The sequence below is a fragment of the Lissotriton helveticus genome, chromosome 2_1 (genome assembly GCF_964261635.1).
Source record: "Lissotriton helveticus chromosome 2_1, aLisHel1.1, whole genome shotgun sequence".
Lineage (NCBI taxonomy): Eukaryota > Metazoa > Chordata > Amphibia > Caudata > Salamandridae > Lissotriton > Lissotriton helveticus.
The window spans coordinates 1878670207-1878686389 of NC_136059.1; the positions used below are offsets into that span (position 1 = coordinate 1878670207).

The 16183-nt window shown below is 48.9% G+C and overlaps 1 protein-coding gene across 2 annotated transcripts in view; it reads right to left on the reverse strand.

The window, feature by feature from the left end:
• The window catches only part of INTU (inturned planar cell polarity protein), a 317576-nt gene that overhangs the window by 82644 nt on the left and 218749 nt on the right, over positions 1 to 16183 (reverse strand). For both annotated transcript variants that reach the window (XM_078676800.1, XM_078676799.1), the window contains exon 11: positions 2477 to 2698. In XM_078676800.1, coding sequence (XP_078532926.1) covers positions 2477 to 2698 — 222 coding nt within the window. The remainder of the gene's footprint in view (positions 1 to 2476; positions 2699 to 16183) is intronic.

Here is a 16183-nt window from a genome sequence, read left to right on the forward strand (position 1 = left end):
AAACATGTTCATGCTTGCAATTAAATAATGGTCAGTTTCACTTTTGTTGCGGTCACACCAAGCTCGGTCGAGCTCCGCTCTAGCTGCCGCCCTCCTATATATATATATTGATACCCCTCGGTTCCTTTTCGCCAGAATTTGCAGCGCTCTCTCGCCGGTTCGTAAATCCCCGCGGCAGAACCACGCCGCATTTAAATCCACAGCCAATTCCCCCAGCCAGGAGAAAAACGGGACGAACTCGCGTTTGTCTTCACTTATGTGCTTTTTTATTTAATCCTCACATCATGGAGTTTCTCAAGAAGGAAGGCACAAATCTACGCGTTTCGGGATAGCATATTCCTTGTTCACGATCAACTTGGCTCCAGGCTCTCAGTCTCAATATAGTGAGTCACATTATTACATCATTTCCTGTTTGATGTTATTTTGGCCCTCTGCCTTCTGGATGATGTAGTTTTTTGCAAATTTTTTTATAATTTTTTTTATCCGTCTGCATAGCCTATGTCCTTCTGTTGCAACTGCCCTTTCCAACGCTGTATTGGGTGTTGTGATTGGTGCTGTGGTTATTGAGATTACCCGCCTCAAAGGTTTGGGCTCTCTCTTTATAATATTGTATGGATTTAAATTAATTTACCTAAAATGTTTTATTTTTTACTGAATTATATAAAAGTACAATTTCAAGGAACATACGCTTACCAATATATATTTAAGGTTTGGACACTTAACTACGAAATAAAATCCTGAAAACTGAGAAGTAAAATCCTAAAAACTTACCCACGTTGTAAAAACTTCAGATTTAACTCCCTCGGTGTAATGTACCTTGAAGCAGTGTCTGTGAAGTAAAGGTGTGACATACTGATCTCAAAGATAATCCATGGAGTTGACCTGCACAAGGGTGGTCTGCTTGTGTGGCTATGCAATATCCTGATGTGGCAGTTGCGGCCTCCAGGCCAATCTGCTTGCAATGGTGACTGCTGGCAGTTGCAGCTTCCAGGTCGATTAGTGTTTCTTGTTCAACAGTGACACTTTCCTTTCTAAACTGTATAATCAGCAACACCAGTTCCTTAGCTCTGCTGGGTGATATGAGTAGTTGTTAAGCTCCAGTCTTAAACGTAGCTTACAATGAAACTGCACAAAGTGACCAAGGTCACTCCTGGCTTCACATTCTGGGGAAAGTCAGCTTTCTCTAGGTGCTCTTTACGCGGCGAACACACTTGGCTTCTACGCCTTGACAGGGTCTCCTTCCGCAGGGCCAGTAAACTCCTTAGATCTCTCAGCAGGTAGGCAGGCTTCTAGGCACTTGAGGCCGATGTTCAGCAGCTCCAGCAGATACTAACCAAAAATCCTCCTTAATACATGCAACGGCATGTATTATGGAGGATTTTTGGTTAATTTCCCCATACCAGCAAATGCTGGTTTAATCAGTTGTCATAGATTGACTTAACTCCTTGGATTTTGTGTTGATTTATTTGCTATTTTCACTTGTATTGAATTATTTGTCATTTTTCAACGCACATGATTATATGATGTATGGTTGTGTTTAACACATTTTGTGTTTCATGTGGGATGCACAGGATGTAGACACTTGATTTATTTTTGGTCTGGGTGTAATTGTCATTTATTTGTGCGTACATTTCACTGTATATTTGTGTAAATTTGTGTAAATATGTGGATATAGATGTGTCTCTTTTTTGCTTAAGAAAATGTTCTTGAAAAATCATTAAATAAATATAAAATAAGCGGTATAAATAAAAATACCTGGTAGATCTAGACAAACAGTGTTTTCGACCTTCTTTAACTGTGGAGATAAATGTAGGTGGCTAGGCACTTTCGTGTTTTTCTCACTTAATGTAATTTAGGCAATACCTTTCTTGGGGAAGCTAACCTCACCATCCATGTTGAGCCATGCTAAATCAGGGGCATACAAAATCGATCTCCCTAGTCACAGTATACGTGCACACTCCCAGTACACACACACACACACACACACACACGCACAAGTCCCCATCCCTCAGCCCTGCTACCATAAATGTGCTATTCATGCCCAACACACTCAATACAAGTTTCTGGGTTTCTCATAAGAGCAGAAATTTACATGAGGGGAGTTAGCAAACTGTCATCCCTGGGAAACAAAGAAAGAAAGTCTGGTCACACTACAGATTCAGTAAACATGCTACTCTGCCACCACTGCCTTACATGATGTTTCCAGGACATGGACGGTACGTCAGTGCCTTCTATGAGGGCACACTTTCTGTGCCTCAACAAGTAGCAGGACAGGTCCTCTCATTACCTGGGACATGCTGGGGCATACATGTGAGGTTAGATTGCTGCCAGGACCAAAATAAAAGAGGGCATATCAGTTTCACACATGCTCGGGCACTCAGGGTGGGAGAACATGCTGGTTTACCAGGCAGGGGATATTCATTTCCCAACAGCTATTATAGCTTGTCAATAAATGTTAACACTAAAAAGAACTTACCAAACCAACAATTAGCAGAAAATATCTTGCATCAGGCTCTCTGTATCCTTCAGTCGCTCCCTCCGTGCATGGCTGACGATGATGTATTAAGAACACTTCCCTCCATATAACCAGCTGACCAATCCTCTGCACTGCTGCCAGGGGTAGCAAACAGTAGTGCCGACAGTAGCATGCAATGTCAATGACATCCTCCTTTGGCAAGTGGCTGCAGACCAAGTAACCCTTTAGAAAAAAAGAATCTCTAAATAGTTTTCATGAAAATGTATAAAACAACCTTGAATGCTATTCATGCCCCTCCAAACATAGAAATATTTACAATAATACTGTGATGGGCACGTTGCTCATCGTATGGTAAGCTCCCCATTATGATACACAAGCATGAGACAAAAATGCTATACCTAAGGATCCTGGATGACCCCACCGTGTTCCGTTTCTCCTTCTGGGAGATGGGGTAAATTACTCGGTCACCCTGTGCCGTCCGGCAAATTTAGAAATGAATGCCAACCTGGCGGTCATTTCGAAAGCATTGACAGGAACTACCAAGACATTTCCTGTCAATGCTGTTTACAGTTTGGTTTAGGGCTCAGTCAACATGACGAAGCCCGCATCAAACTGTTTTCTTCTTTATTTTCAAAATGAAAATCCCGAAACAGGATTTTCTTTTTGAAAATAAAGAAAATGCTATCGCTCTCCATGGGAGTCTTCACCCACGGCAAGGGGAATACTTAGCAGTTTTTCCTGCCCCTTACCGCCAGGGTTTTCCTGGTGGAGATGGGAAGTGAAACCTGACCTTCAATGCTGGCCCTCTAAATTAGGTGGGTGGAATTAGAGGTCTGTGCCTGACGGCTCTTACACCACACTGCTGTCAAAAGCTTTAATCAAACTGGAGACTGAGTAGTCTCTGCCATGATTAAACCTAAGCAGGCGGACCAATATGTTAGCGGTATGCATACTCTGTCCCTGTTGCAACAGAGTATACTTACCATCAAGATATAAATCAGGCCCTTAGTTTGGACCCCTCCACATTCCCAGGGCTTTGTTACGAGCCTCTCAGATAAATGTGTTGCAGCCCATCCGTAAGGTACCTCAACTAAATGTTCCAAAACAACCAATTAAAAACACATGAAACAAGGATTTATGGATGTTAAAAAGGAACTGAGAGCCAGAGAGCTTAAATATTCTATGCTCTTCCCGGCGAAACAGAGTAGAGGCGGAGGGGAAAACTTGTTTTTTTCTTACACCAGAGGAGCCCAAGACTGGCTGGATGGATGGCGTCCTGCAGTGAAACCCGCGAAACTCACAGGCCAGCAACAACACCGATGCCAGGAATCAAAGGGATCCAGGTCAGCGGAATCCAGTGACAAGGGGGCCTGAGCAACTTTGTACAATGGTGCGGGACTCTCTGGTGCTTTGCAGGCATCCATTGTCCGCCCCTTCGGCGGGCACACTGAATTTTCCGCCTGCCCGCGACTAACACACGTGGTGCACAAATGGGAAGAACCATGCAGCCGTGGGTAAGAATCACGCCTCAGGAAGAGAGAGAAGCCGTTGCTACACCTTAATATGAGGGGGCATCCGATGCTCTCGGACAGACTCACCCCCCACGCAAGTAACTATTAGGGGATTAAAGCACTCTGTTCAGTTGGGGAGGCGGGTTATTTCGGGTCTGCCGGGCAGGGAGCATTCTTATTTTTCAGGTTATTATTATTATTATTATTATTATGTATTTGTTATAAAGCACTAACAATCATCCAGAATAGGATATCATGGCGCTGTAGTAACTAAAGTGCGTGGTGGGTTGACATAGGTCTTGTTAGATTGGTCTGGTTTAGGGAAGAGAAAGGTTTTCAGATGTTTCCTGAATGCCAAGTGGCAGTCCGTGAGTCGGAGGGCCGCGGGCAGTTCGTTCCACTTGGTTGCGGCTATGTGGGAGAAGGCTCGCTCTCCCATCCTGGCTCTCTTCACCCGAGTGGTTCTTGCTCTTGCCGTGAATTGAGAGCGAAGATTTCTGGTTGGAGCATAGAACTGAATCCTGTTTCTAAGAATAAGTGGGCCATTATTATGCAATGCTCTGTGTGTTATACACATCATTTTGAAAGTTGCTCTTTGCTTCATTGGCAGCCAATGAAGATGACGTAGGCAGCTCTTGGCTGAGTCAAACTTTCTTTTCATGCAAACGGCCCTGGCCGCTGCGTTCTGCACCATTTGAAGTTTAGTGAAGAGATATTCTGCCATGCCTATGAACAGGGAGTTTCCGTAGTCCAGCCTGCTCATCAGCAGAGACTGAGCCAGGATCTTTCTGCACTCTATGGGAATCCAGGGGGAAGACTCTTCTGAGCATCTTTAGCACAGCGAATCCTTTGCCGCATATAGTGGATACGTGGGATTTCATAGATAAGGAGGTGTCAAGCATTACTCCTAGGTTTCTTGCAGCAATATCTCAGATTTGTCTGCATTTAATTTGAGACAATGGTGGTGCATCCAGTCAGACAGTTCTGAGAGACAGCTTAGTAGCCTATCCCTGGGGTCGTTCCTCTCATCCAGGATTACAGTTAGTTGGGTGTCGTCTGCGTAAGAACAGATTTCGACACTCCACTTTCTGCCTATTGCGTTGAACAACGTTGGGCTTAGTGAGGCCCCCTGTGGGACCCCATATTTGATGTTCCGGCGCGGGGATGAAAAATTGCCCATGTGCACTGATTGTGTTCTGTCCGATAGGAAGGATTGCAACCACCCCAGTGCTCTGTCCCTGATACCTTTAGCTGCCAAAGTTCTTAATAGCAGGTTGTGTGGTACGGTATCAAACGCTGCCGAGAGATCTAGTAATATCAAGGCAACTGTTTTCCCCTGATCTACATGCATTCTGATATTGTCCAGCACGGACAGGAGTGTAGTTTCCGTGCTGTTGTTGGCCCTGAAACCCGTTTGTGAGATATCTAGTAAGTTGTTTGTTTCAAGAAAGCTGGTCAGCTGCCTATTAACCAGTTTTTCTAGTACTTTAGATAAACAGGGTAGCTGAGATATAGGTCTGTAACTGGCTGGGTTATTGATGTCTAAACCTGCTTTTTTCAGAAGAGGGGTAACTGTTGGGTTTTTCCAGCTGATTGGGAATTCCGCGGCTTCCAGCGAGTAGTTCAGTAATTGAGTCACTGCTGGGCAAATTATTGGGGTGAGTTGCGAAAAGAAAAGATATGGTGGGGACAGGGGTCCAGAGGGGAGCCTGATTTAATTTCTAGCATAACTTTGCCCACTTCCTCTTCCGAGAATGGGCCAAAGCTAGAACAACCGTCCTGAAAGAGGGGTGGGTCATGGTCCTCCAAGCCATCCGCTTTGAGGCTGGAAAATGACGAGCCATCCGATTTGAGGGTGGAAAATGACGAATAGATCGTGTCTATTTTCTCACAGAAAAAGTCGTTCATTTTATCACAGCCTACTTGTGAGGGAGTCAGATTTGATGAAATACTGGTAGGACTGCATAGTTCTTTGACTATTTTGAAAAGCTCTTTAGACGAATCTTTATTTTCTGTTTTTCTGCGAGAGAAGTAATCCTTCTTCGCTTTCCTAATGGCTTTGATATATTGTGTGAGTTCTTTCTTATATGCCATTCTCGTCTCTTGAGTTTTTATTAGTCTCCATTTGTGTTCGAGCAGTGTACATTTTCTTTTTGATGCCTTTAGTTCTGGCCCATACCAGTTTTCGGAGATGGTACGCCTGGGTTTGGTATTGAGGCGAAGCACTGAGCAATGTTCAAGTGCTTTCGTGATATGGTTCCGAAGCGCATCTGTTACTTTGTTAGTGCTTGTTTTTTCTGCATAGGAGTAGGTGAAGTGTTGCCGAAAAGTTTCTACGTTAAACTTGGTCCAGCTCCTCCTTTGAGTCGCTGCTGGATATGAGTGTTTGGTATTTTTAACCGATAGGCGGATATTGAACTCGATCATGGAGTGATCCGTCCATGCCAATGACTTTATCCCTTAGATGAGGATAGGATTTATATTGGAAAACATCAAGTCTAAAATATGTCCAGCCTTGTGTGTTGGTTGGTCGATTCTCTGGGACAATTGTAGGATTTCCATATTCTCTACTAACTGTTTGGCAAGGGGGGTTTTACTGTCGTCATAGTGAATATTGAAGTTCCCTAGGAGCAATACATTTTTGTTATGAAGGCAGACTGGCATAACTTGCGCTAGAAGCTGGGAATTAAAATCGGACGTGCAGCCTGGTGGATTATAGATAAGAACACCACCGAATAGAATATTGGTGTTAGTGGACACTGAGAATGCCATGGCTTCATGGCTGCTAGCCTGAGTAATCATCTCTTGTCTACAAGTGAGGGAGTCTTTAAACAGCAGTGCTACCCCACCTCCCTTTTTTTTCTCCCTGTTCAGGTTGAGAATTTTATAATCAGCTGGGAGGGCCGTAGCAATGTCTGGGGTGCTGTGGTTGTCAAGCCACATCTCAGTAATAAAGGCTAGGTCTGGTTTATCAGCGTTCAGAATATTCCAGATTTCAATTGCATGTTTAGGGAGGGATCTTGCGTTGAGATAAATACACCTCAGAACCAAGTCAGGGGTGATGGACTTAGTAGGGCAGTGCCAGGGATCACTCTCCCATTTGCAGTTCTGACAACCAACTGGCCCCATTGTATTCAGGGGTTCCAGTTGTGCACATGACGCTGGGTGTATTGTGCTTAGGATAATGAATTTCCTGAGCTCACTACTTGAATATGTAATGACATTTGTTATAATAGATGATGGTTGGCTGATCAGGTGGGCAGGGGTTGTGGCCCCTGTCGCGGACGGGCGCAGACGGGCTTGCCTTTGGCGCGCCTTCGGCGCACTGACGGCGCGCCCGCTGCGCCCGTCCGCTGCGCTTCCGGGGTGGTGGCTCCATTTTATAGTGGCGAGGGCGGGAGGGCGGGAGGGGCCGAGCACTAGTCTGCTCGCCCTGCTCCTGCTCCTCACCCAAGATGCCGGGACCCCCAGCAGCACCTACTCAGCTGCGGTGGGTGTGGTCAGGGGAACAACACGGCAGGCACACCGGCAAGGCAGACCGCTATGGCACCGTGGTGTTAAGGTAGCGCGGTAAGTAGAAAAGCCAATATTTGTTAACTCGCTAAATTCAGCTAACAATTTAAAAGCGGCGATAAGATTATTTTTTAAACAACAAAAGAATGAGCAATTCAATCTGCTTACTGGTCCCGGCTTTCCGCCTCAGGACGCTTCAGTCATACACTCCACACGCAATAACAATCATTGAGGGAGTGAGTAGAAGGGCTTTTTGCAGTGGCGAGGGCGGGAGGGGTCGAGCACTAGTCTGCTCGCCCTGCTCCTGCTCCTCACCCAAGATGGCGGGACCCCCAGCAGCACCTACTCGGCTGCGGTGGGTGTGGTCAGGGGAACAACACGGCAGGCACACCGGCAAGGCACACCGCTATGGCAACGTGGTGTTAAGGTAGCGCGGTAAGTGGAAAAGCCAATATTTGTTAACTCGCAAAATTCAGCTAACAATTTAAAAGCGGCGATAAGATTATTTTTAAAAACAACAAAAGAATGAGCAATTCAATCTGCTTACTGGTCCCGGCTTTCCGCCTCAGGACGCTTCAGTCATACACTCCACACGCAATAGCAATCATTGAGGGAGTGAGTAGAAGGGCTTTTTGTAGTCGGGAGGGCGGGAGGGGCCGAGCACTAGTCTGCTCGCCCTGCTCCTCACCCAAGATGGCGGGACCCCCAGCAGCAGCTACTCGGCTGCGGTGGGTGTGGTCAGGGGAACAACACGGCAGGCACACCGGCAAGGCACACCGCTATGGCACCGTGGTGTTAAGGTAGCGCGGTAAGTAGAAAAGCCAATATTTGTTAACTCGCTAAATTCAGCTAACAATTTAAAAGCGGCGATAAGATTATTTTTTAAAACAACAAAAGAATGAGCAATTCAGTCTGCTTACTGGTCCCGGCTTTCCGCCTCAGGACGCTTCAGTCATACACTCCACACGCAATAACAATCATTGAGGGGGTGAGTGGAAGGGCTTTTTGTAGTGGCGAGGGAGGGAGGGCGGGAGGGGCCGAGCACTAGTCTGCTCGCCCTGCTCCTGCTCCTCACCCAAGATGGCGGGACCCCCAACAGCACCTACTCGGCTGCGGTGGGTGTGGTCAGGGGAACAACACGGCAGGCACACCGGCAAGGCACACCGCTATGGCACCGTGGTATTAAGGTAGCGCGGTAAGTAGAAAAGCCAATATTTGTTAACTCGTTAAATTCAGCTAACAATTTAAAAGCGGCAATAAGATTATTTTTTAAAACAACAAAAGAATGAGCAATTCAGTCTGCTTACTGGTCCCGGCTTTCCGCCTCAGGACGCTTCAGTCATACACTCCACACGCAATAGCAATCAAGCCAGCAGTATTGTATCAGCAGGCTGCTGTGATATCAGTAGTAAGTGTCCAACAAATATTTCTCTCTGTGCAATGCATAGTGCTACAGTGTCACTATAGTCACTCAGTTCCTGGGCACTTTTTGCAAGTGTCAGTAATTTAAAGGCACGCAGTGAGCAGTCATATGCTACTCCTCCTGGTTAGCAGTCGTCTTGTTCAGGGGCAGTGTCACGGACCTGCCCTGCTTTGTCCTCTTCAGTCTATTTTTCTGCAGGTGCAGACCATCATGTGTACTTCACTCAATAGCATCATTAGATGTAGATTTCGTGTTCCTCTGACACTTTGATGGGCTTTCATGGATTGTGGAAATGGTCTGGTCTGTCCTCTTCTTGACTGCTGTATTGCTCAGGTCCTCTGGTGACAGATGGTCATCACTTTCTTTTACTGTCCTCTCAGGCATTGGGGCGCAGCCTTGCATCTTCTCCCCTCAATCCATTCATGGTTATGGTTCATATTTGTATTTACAATGTGTTAGAACCGTCTGCTTCTGAGAGTCCCCTCACCACTATGATTTCTTTTGTTCCCCTTTACCTCCCAAAATTTGTCGCTTTTTATTTGTCTACCAGGACTTTTTATGTGTTGTTTCATGGGGTTAGATGTTCCTTTTTTTTTTTTTTTTAAATGTGTTTTTATTGCAGAATTAGAAACAAGACCACAACATAGGCCAATCATTACACTTACAGCATCACAGCCTTAAAGATGACAGAGATACCATACACAGCCATTTAGCCCACAACCCGGAGGTTGGGCGGCACTCCAGGGCTATCCTTCCCAGGAAGATGTTTCTGTGTACCCCGTCCCCTGGGTCCGATCAGCATCACTTTTTAGTATCTGCTTTTACCCCCCTAAAACTCCCCCCCCCCCCCCATGCATCAACAAACGAACTCAAAATGCTCCAGGAAACACCGTCATCAGCCCATTCCTCGTCCAACATAGCTCAGACCACCCCGTACCACATTCCCCTTCCCAGGTCTCCCCAGTATGACTGCCAGAGCGCCTACCCACCATCTCAGGAGCCCCCTGGTACCTGGGCTGACCCACACACTATCTACCGAGATTAATCCAGGCCGCTATGTCGAGCAACCCCCCTCAAGACCCCCATTCCCTCCCCTCCCCGCCCCCCCAACTACTACTACTGCTGCTGCTGCTAATGCGGGCCGTCCAAATCCGTACCATCTCAGGGGCTCGCCACATACCAGGAGCCGTTCGCAATCGCTAAGAGTGCATGGAATCCGCTTGGACTATCATTCCTCCTCATCCTCTCCCACCATGTAATCACGCAACGCTTGCACCACCAACTCCCAGGCTCTCGCCATGTCCAAACAGCTCTCCTTGCCAAGTCTAGTAGCCTGCCGCATTCTAATAATGCTTTCACAGCCCGCCCATTTCAATAGCTCGTTCATCCACCTCCTCACTGAAGGGCCCTCCCTAGACTTCCAATGCCAGGTTATCTCCCTCTGCGCCAACATAAGTCCCAAATCAATGAATTTACTCGTGATTCTCGTTTTTTTAGTATGCGGGAACCAAAGCAGGAGACACGCCGCCATATCAAAGTCCACTTCCCTATCTGTCACCGCATTCAAGAGTATCCCCACTTCCGGCCAATACGTCCCCAATTTCGGACACCCCCATAACAGGTGATCCAAGTCAACCTCGGGAGCCAAGCACCTCGGGCACACTGCGTCAAGCACTTGGAAGTACCGCCTTAACCTCTCCGGAGTCAGGTACGCCCTATGTAATATAAAGAAATGCACCTGCTGAAATCGTGCGTTCCTCGTGCCCTTCCACGTCCGCCTCAGGATCTGACTCCAGACCGTGTCCGGAATGGGCTTGCCTATGCTATCTTCCCATCGCGATTTCAATGCCAGCATCGGTGTCAGCCCCTCGGTCAACATTCTCATGTGGAGACACGTCACCGCCTTAACCGTGCCCGCGGCCATCACCACATACTGACACGCCATGGTCACCTCCGGCTCAGCGAGCCCCACCCCCCAATGCTTTTGCAGCGCCGCCACCACTGCCGCGTGCAATAGAAAGGTGCCGTCCGGTAAACCAAACTGCTCCTGGAGCACCTGATAGGGAACCAATGCTCCATCAACGTACAAGTCCCCCACCATCTGTAGCCCCAACTCCTCCCATTCCAGAAGCCTAGACCAGTCACCCCCATGCGGTAGCGCTGTTAACATCCCCAGCGGCATCTCCGGTGCATACGGCCGGACTTTCCTCGCCCGTTTCAAGCTCCTTTGCCATGGGGTTAGATGTTCCTTGACGCTCAGTTGCTCACAAGGTTTGTGGCACCTATTTACAAGGTGCCTGGCCCAAACCTGTGGCATTACAAGCTGGGGTTGTCAACCTGTGTAAATGAACTTAAAATGGTGGACACCCTTTTTCCTCATGTGAAGTGACTCCCATTGGAGCCTTCATGAACCCCGGCCTTTTGAGGTTTTGGCGCCCTTTGTTTGGCGCGCATTTCTGACAGGAATTCCTTTATTTTCCTCAGGTACACAAAATGGCTGCTCTAGAACCCCAGTACGGTGGCTGTGAGTGTCCTAAATACCCCTCAAGAGTGCCATGTCATTGTCACAGCCAGAGAAGGTTCTAGAACCTTCTGGCTCGTGCCAGTACCCCAGGGCACTGGCTATATAAGGCCCAGTCCCTGGCAGCCATTTTAGATGATGGAGATTAGTTCAGACTGGAGAAGAGATTCCAGACTTGACACCAGATTGACACCTGCCCTGTTGACCCCTGAGGTGGCTGGTAGCGCAGGCAGTAGAGCAGCAAAGGGTTGCTGGCGTTGTGTCTGACTGGCGTTCCAGTCAGCTACGTGAGAAGTGACCTAGCGCCTACAGCGCCTGCCCAGCGAGTACCTCATTGCCCCCAAAGACTGTGGCCAGATTCGTGTGCCTCTCCGCCCCCCCGGTGGTGAACTGTGATCGATTTATCGAGTCGCGAGGCGAGAGCAAGTTCGCCGCGACCGCGATCGTCAGCTGTGCCCCCTTCGCGACAGGTGCCTCTAGAGGGGAGCTCGGACGTCTTTGAGCCCCACCAGCGTAGAGCGCTTCCTGCGCAGATTGAAGGTGAGGTGGTGCGCCGGGGCGGGGAAAGGCCGGCCTTCGTTGGGCAGGACTAGCGTCTCTGCCACTCCCCAGTGACCCGGGAGCTGTAGCTGTGGGCGGGAACCACCCTGAATGCGGAAGTCGGAGGGAGGTCCGTGGAGCCCCTGAGAGCCCCGTTGCTAACGAGAGGAGTGCTGTGCCCGACTGAATCGTATCTTGATTGCAGCCGATGTGAGGTGGGCCCGTTTCCTCATAGTGAATGCAGCGTTGTGAAGGAACTGTGAACCGGCATTCATTTGACTGTGCGCGAAGGTTGTGTGACCTCTCCGGCAGCCCGTTCGTCAGTCTAATGACTTTGAACTGGTGCCGCCTGTGCTCAAGTGGTGCTAAAGCCCGTAGGCGCGCATAGACTTCACCGGCAAAGCAGAGATCCTATCCCGGTGACCGCCGAGTGCAAATGATGTATTTACTGTGTTTCCTTGCCTTCTAGATATACGCGCATACACCTTGAGTGATTATTAAAGAGTCCCAAACCTTATTTTGTGCTCAGAGAAGCCGTATACCTGGTCATTGAAAACAGCATAAACTGTAAGAGTTATCTTTCCCATTTGAAACGTATTGCAGATGTAATGATTCTAAAGTATTTAATTGGTGGCAGCGATACCAGAAGAAACATGTGGTTGTTTATTTAAATGAACCAATATTTATTCTGATATTTATTCTGATATTTATTCTGATATTTATTCTAATATTTATTGTGATATTTATTGTGATACTCATTCCTGAAGTTATTCTATTTATTAATACTATTTATTACCAGAACTGTATGACCAAAAGAAATGTATATGTGCTTTCCCAGTCAACCCTATTTACCACAAATAACTTTTATATAAAGGAATCGTATTTTTCTACAGCAGTGGTGTGGTGTCCTTCTTTTTGGTGTGGATGTACAAGGAGTTATTATTGGGTCAGAGCCGGCTTAACACTACAGCCTTCACTTGCCTTGTCACTTGAGCCAAGCTACCCCCTTTGAGCTGGGCTTGCCCATCGCAGGTCCGACATAAAATTGGTGGCAGCGGGTGGGATTGCGAGCCGTGCTTGTTTTGAACCCCATAATAATTCAGTGTGCACCACAGGTACACACCCGGAGTTTTCTCCTAGCGGCCCTCCAATTCAACGTTTTATTTTTTCCAAATTCTTTCCTGGAGGTGGGTGGAAGTGACCCTCAAAGTTCTTATCCTGGTCACCTACTTCGGGGTGGTGGTCCACACTTTTCACTGACAAGATGGAATTCGAAATGTCAGAGCTGGAGACCTATACTGTGGCACAGCTCAAGGATTTCTGTCAGGAGAGGGGAGTGTTTGTCAGGCGAGGGGCCAAAAGAGAGGAGCTCCGTACTAGTCGGCGAGCATGGGTGGAAGCACACACGGAGGGAACGGTGGAGGAGGAGGAATCGGACAGAGGTACTGTCATTGATAGGACTGCGGAATGCCCCCCGGGGGTGGGTGAGATGTCAATCAGCCCCAAAGCAACCTCACGGGAGGGCAGCAGTGTGTCATCGAGAGGGTTGTCAGAAACCGAGTTAGCTGACAGGAGAGAGGAAAGACTGTTAAGGTGGGAAATAGCAAAAATGGAGTTGGAAGAAAGGAGGGAGGGGAGGAGGTTGGAACATGAGTCCAAGCTGGAGATGGAAAGGAAAAGGATGGAACACTAGTTCAAGCTACGAGAACTCGAATTCCAGGCCCCTAACATCACTCCGAAGGGTGTCGAGTCAAAGGAATTTGCCAGGGAGCCCAGGCCCCATTTACCCAAGGACGTAGTCGCCAGTTATACCGCTGGAGACGACATAGCCAAGTGGCTGGCAGCCTATGAGGTCTCCTTAAGAGCCCATGGGATCCATGCGAAGCATTGGGGTGGTGGATTATACCGGTACATGCCTCCGACAGGTAGGGATGCCCTATTGGCCCTAGACCGGGAGGAACAGGTTAATTACCCCGCCATGAAGGTGGCGCTCATCAGGAAGTTTGGGTTGACCCCCGAGAAATACCAGCAAAGGTTTAGGGGCAGCCACAAGCTGAGCTCACAGAATTGGGTGGACTTCCTGGATTTTGCTAAGAAAGCCCTGGATGGGTGGGTACAAGGTAATGAGGTGGAGGACTATCGAGGGTTGTACGACCTGATACTCAAGGAACATCTACTCGAGAAATGTCTTCCCGAGCTGAGGCAACACCTGGTAGACAGCAAACTTACTTTCCCCCGTAAGCTTGCTGAGGAGGCGGACATTTGGGCAAGTACCCGAGTGTCCACGAAGGGGACGGGAGGAGATTCTCAGAAGTCCGGACAGGGCGCTCCCCAGAAGAAAGAGGGGGGAGATAACAAGAAGCAGGAGTTCTGCAAAGGCCCCCAAAATACCTTTAAGGGGAAAAGTTTCTTCTCCACTTCTAAGGCTAACCCGCAGAAGAACCCTAATCCTGGCCAGAGTCAGCAGCCAAGGGTTATCCATTGCTATGAGTGCGGTGGTATTGGACATTATAAGGGAGACGTGAAATGCCCAAAGAGACCACCCCCTCCCACTGGAGGAAAGGCCCCGGGAGTCGCTAGTGTAGCGCTCGGGGAGGAGATGCCCTTAGTTAAGGGGGGGAGTGGGCGGGTGTCACCTTAGTGTCCCTGGGTGATCGGGAGGTGGTTCCAAAGATCCAGGTGCCCTCAAATACTACCAAGTATGGGCAATGGGTCACCATCAATGGCCATAGAGGGGAAGCTCTGAGAGATACAGGAACCAGTATGACTATGGTAAGGAGTCATCTGGTGTCCTCAGAGCAGGTGATTCCAGGCGTACTTCATCCAGCCGCGATGGCTGACGGCAGAATGGGCCACTATCCTGTGGCCGAGGTTCCCTTTGAGTGGGGAGGGGTTGCAGGTTCACTTCGAGTTGCCGTAAGCCTCGCCGTGCCAGTCGATTGTCTGCTGGGCAATGATATGGAGCACAATGCTTGGAAGGAGGTGGAATACCGGACTCATGCTGAGATGCTGGGTACACCTGATTGGGCCTGTGCGAGTACCAGGTCTGCGGCTGCTCGGGAGGAGAAGTCGCTTGGGTTGGAGCCTGGAACAATGGCCCACCCAGCTGCTGATGAGGGAACATTTCGAGGACAGGAGGAGCCTGCCTCGATGTCCATGCCCCGTGAGACGGATAGGCCACCTGTGGAGGTGGACCCGGAGTCCGCGGAGGAGGACATGGTTCCGTTGGAGGACTTGCCTATCCCCGCTGAGTGGCGAGTGGAAGGAGGACCATCCAGGGAGGAACTGAGCAAGGGACAAAGGGAATGTCCCACCCTCGAGGGTCTGAGGCAACAGGCTGAAGCCCAGGCAGCAGGTAACGAGTCTGGGAACTATCGTGTTTACTGGGAGGATGGTCTCCTCTACAGTGAACCCAGGGCGCCAGTGCACGGATTGTCACGGGCCCTGGTAGTCCCACAGTGTTACCGAGCCTTCCTATTAGAGTTGGCTCATGAGATTCCCTTGTCAGGACACTTGGGTCAGGACAAGACCTTTGCCCGGCTTGTCCCCCACTTTTATTGGCCTCGAATGAGGGTGGCGTCCGACACATACTGTCGGTCGTGCGTGTCATGCCAAGCCAGTGGGAAAACAGGGACGAAGCTGAAGGCTCCCCTGAAACCACTTCCCGTCGTTGGCACCCCCTTTGAAAGGGTGGGCATTGACATTGCTGGGCCCCTAGATCCACCTACATCATCCGGTCACAGGTTTATCCTGTCCTGGTGGATCACGCCACAAGGTATCCAGAGGCAATTCCTCTGAGAACCATTACTGCACCAGTAGTGGCCAAGGCCCTGATGGGGATCTTTACCCGAGTGGGATTCCCCAAGGAAGTTGTGTCCGACAGGGGGACCAACTTCCTGTCAGCATATATGCGGGCCATGTGGAAGGAGTGTGGAGTGACTTACAGGTTCACCACTCCTTATCACCCACAGACCAATGGTCTTGTGGAAAGGTTCCACCAAACCTTGAAGGGTATGATCAGAAGTCTACCCGAAAGCCTGCGGAGGAAATGGGACGTCCTCCTACCCTGTTTGCTCTTTTCCTACAGGGAAGTGCCGCAAAAGGGAGTGGGCTTCAGCCCCTTCGAGCTTTTGTACGGGCACCCTGTACGTGGACCTCTCAGCCTGGTGAGGGACTCCTGGGAAAAGTCTCCCCGGAAA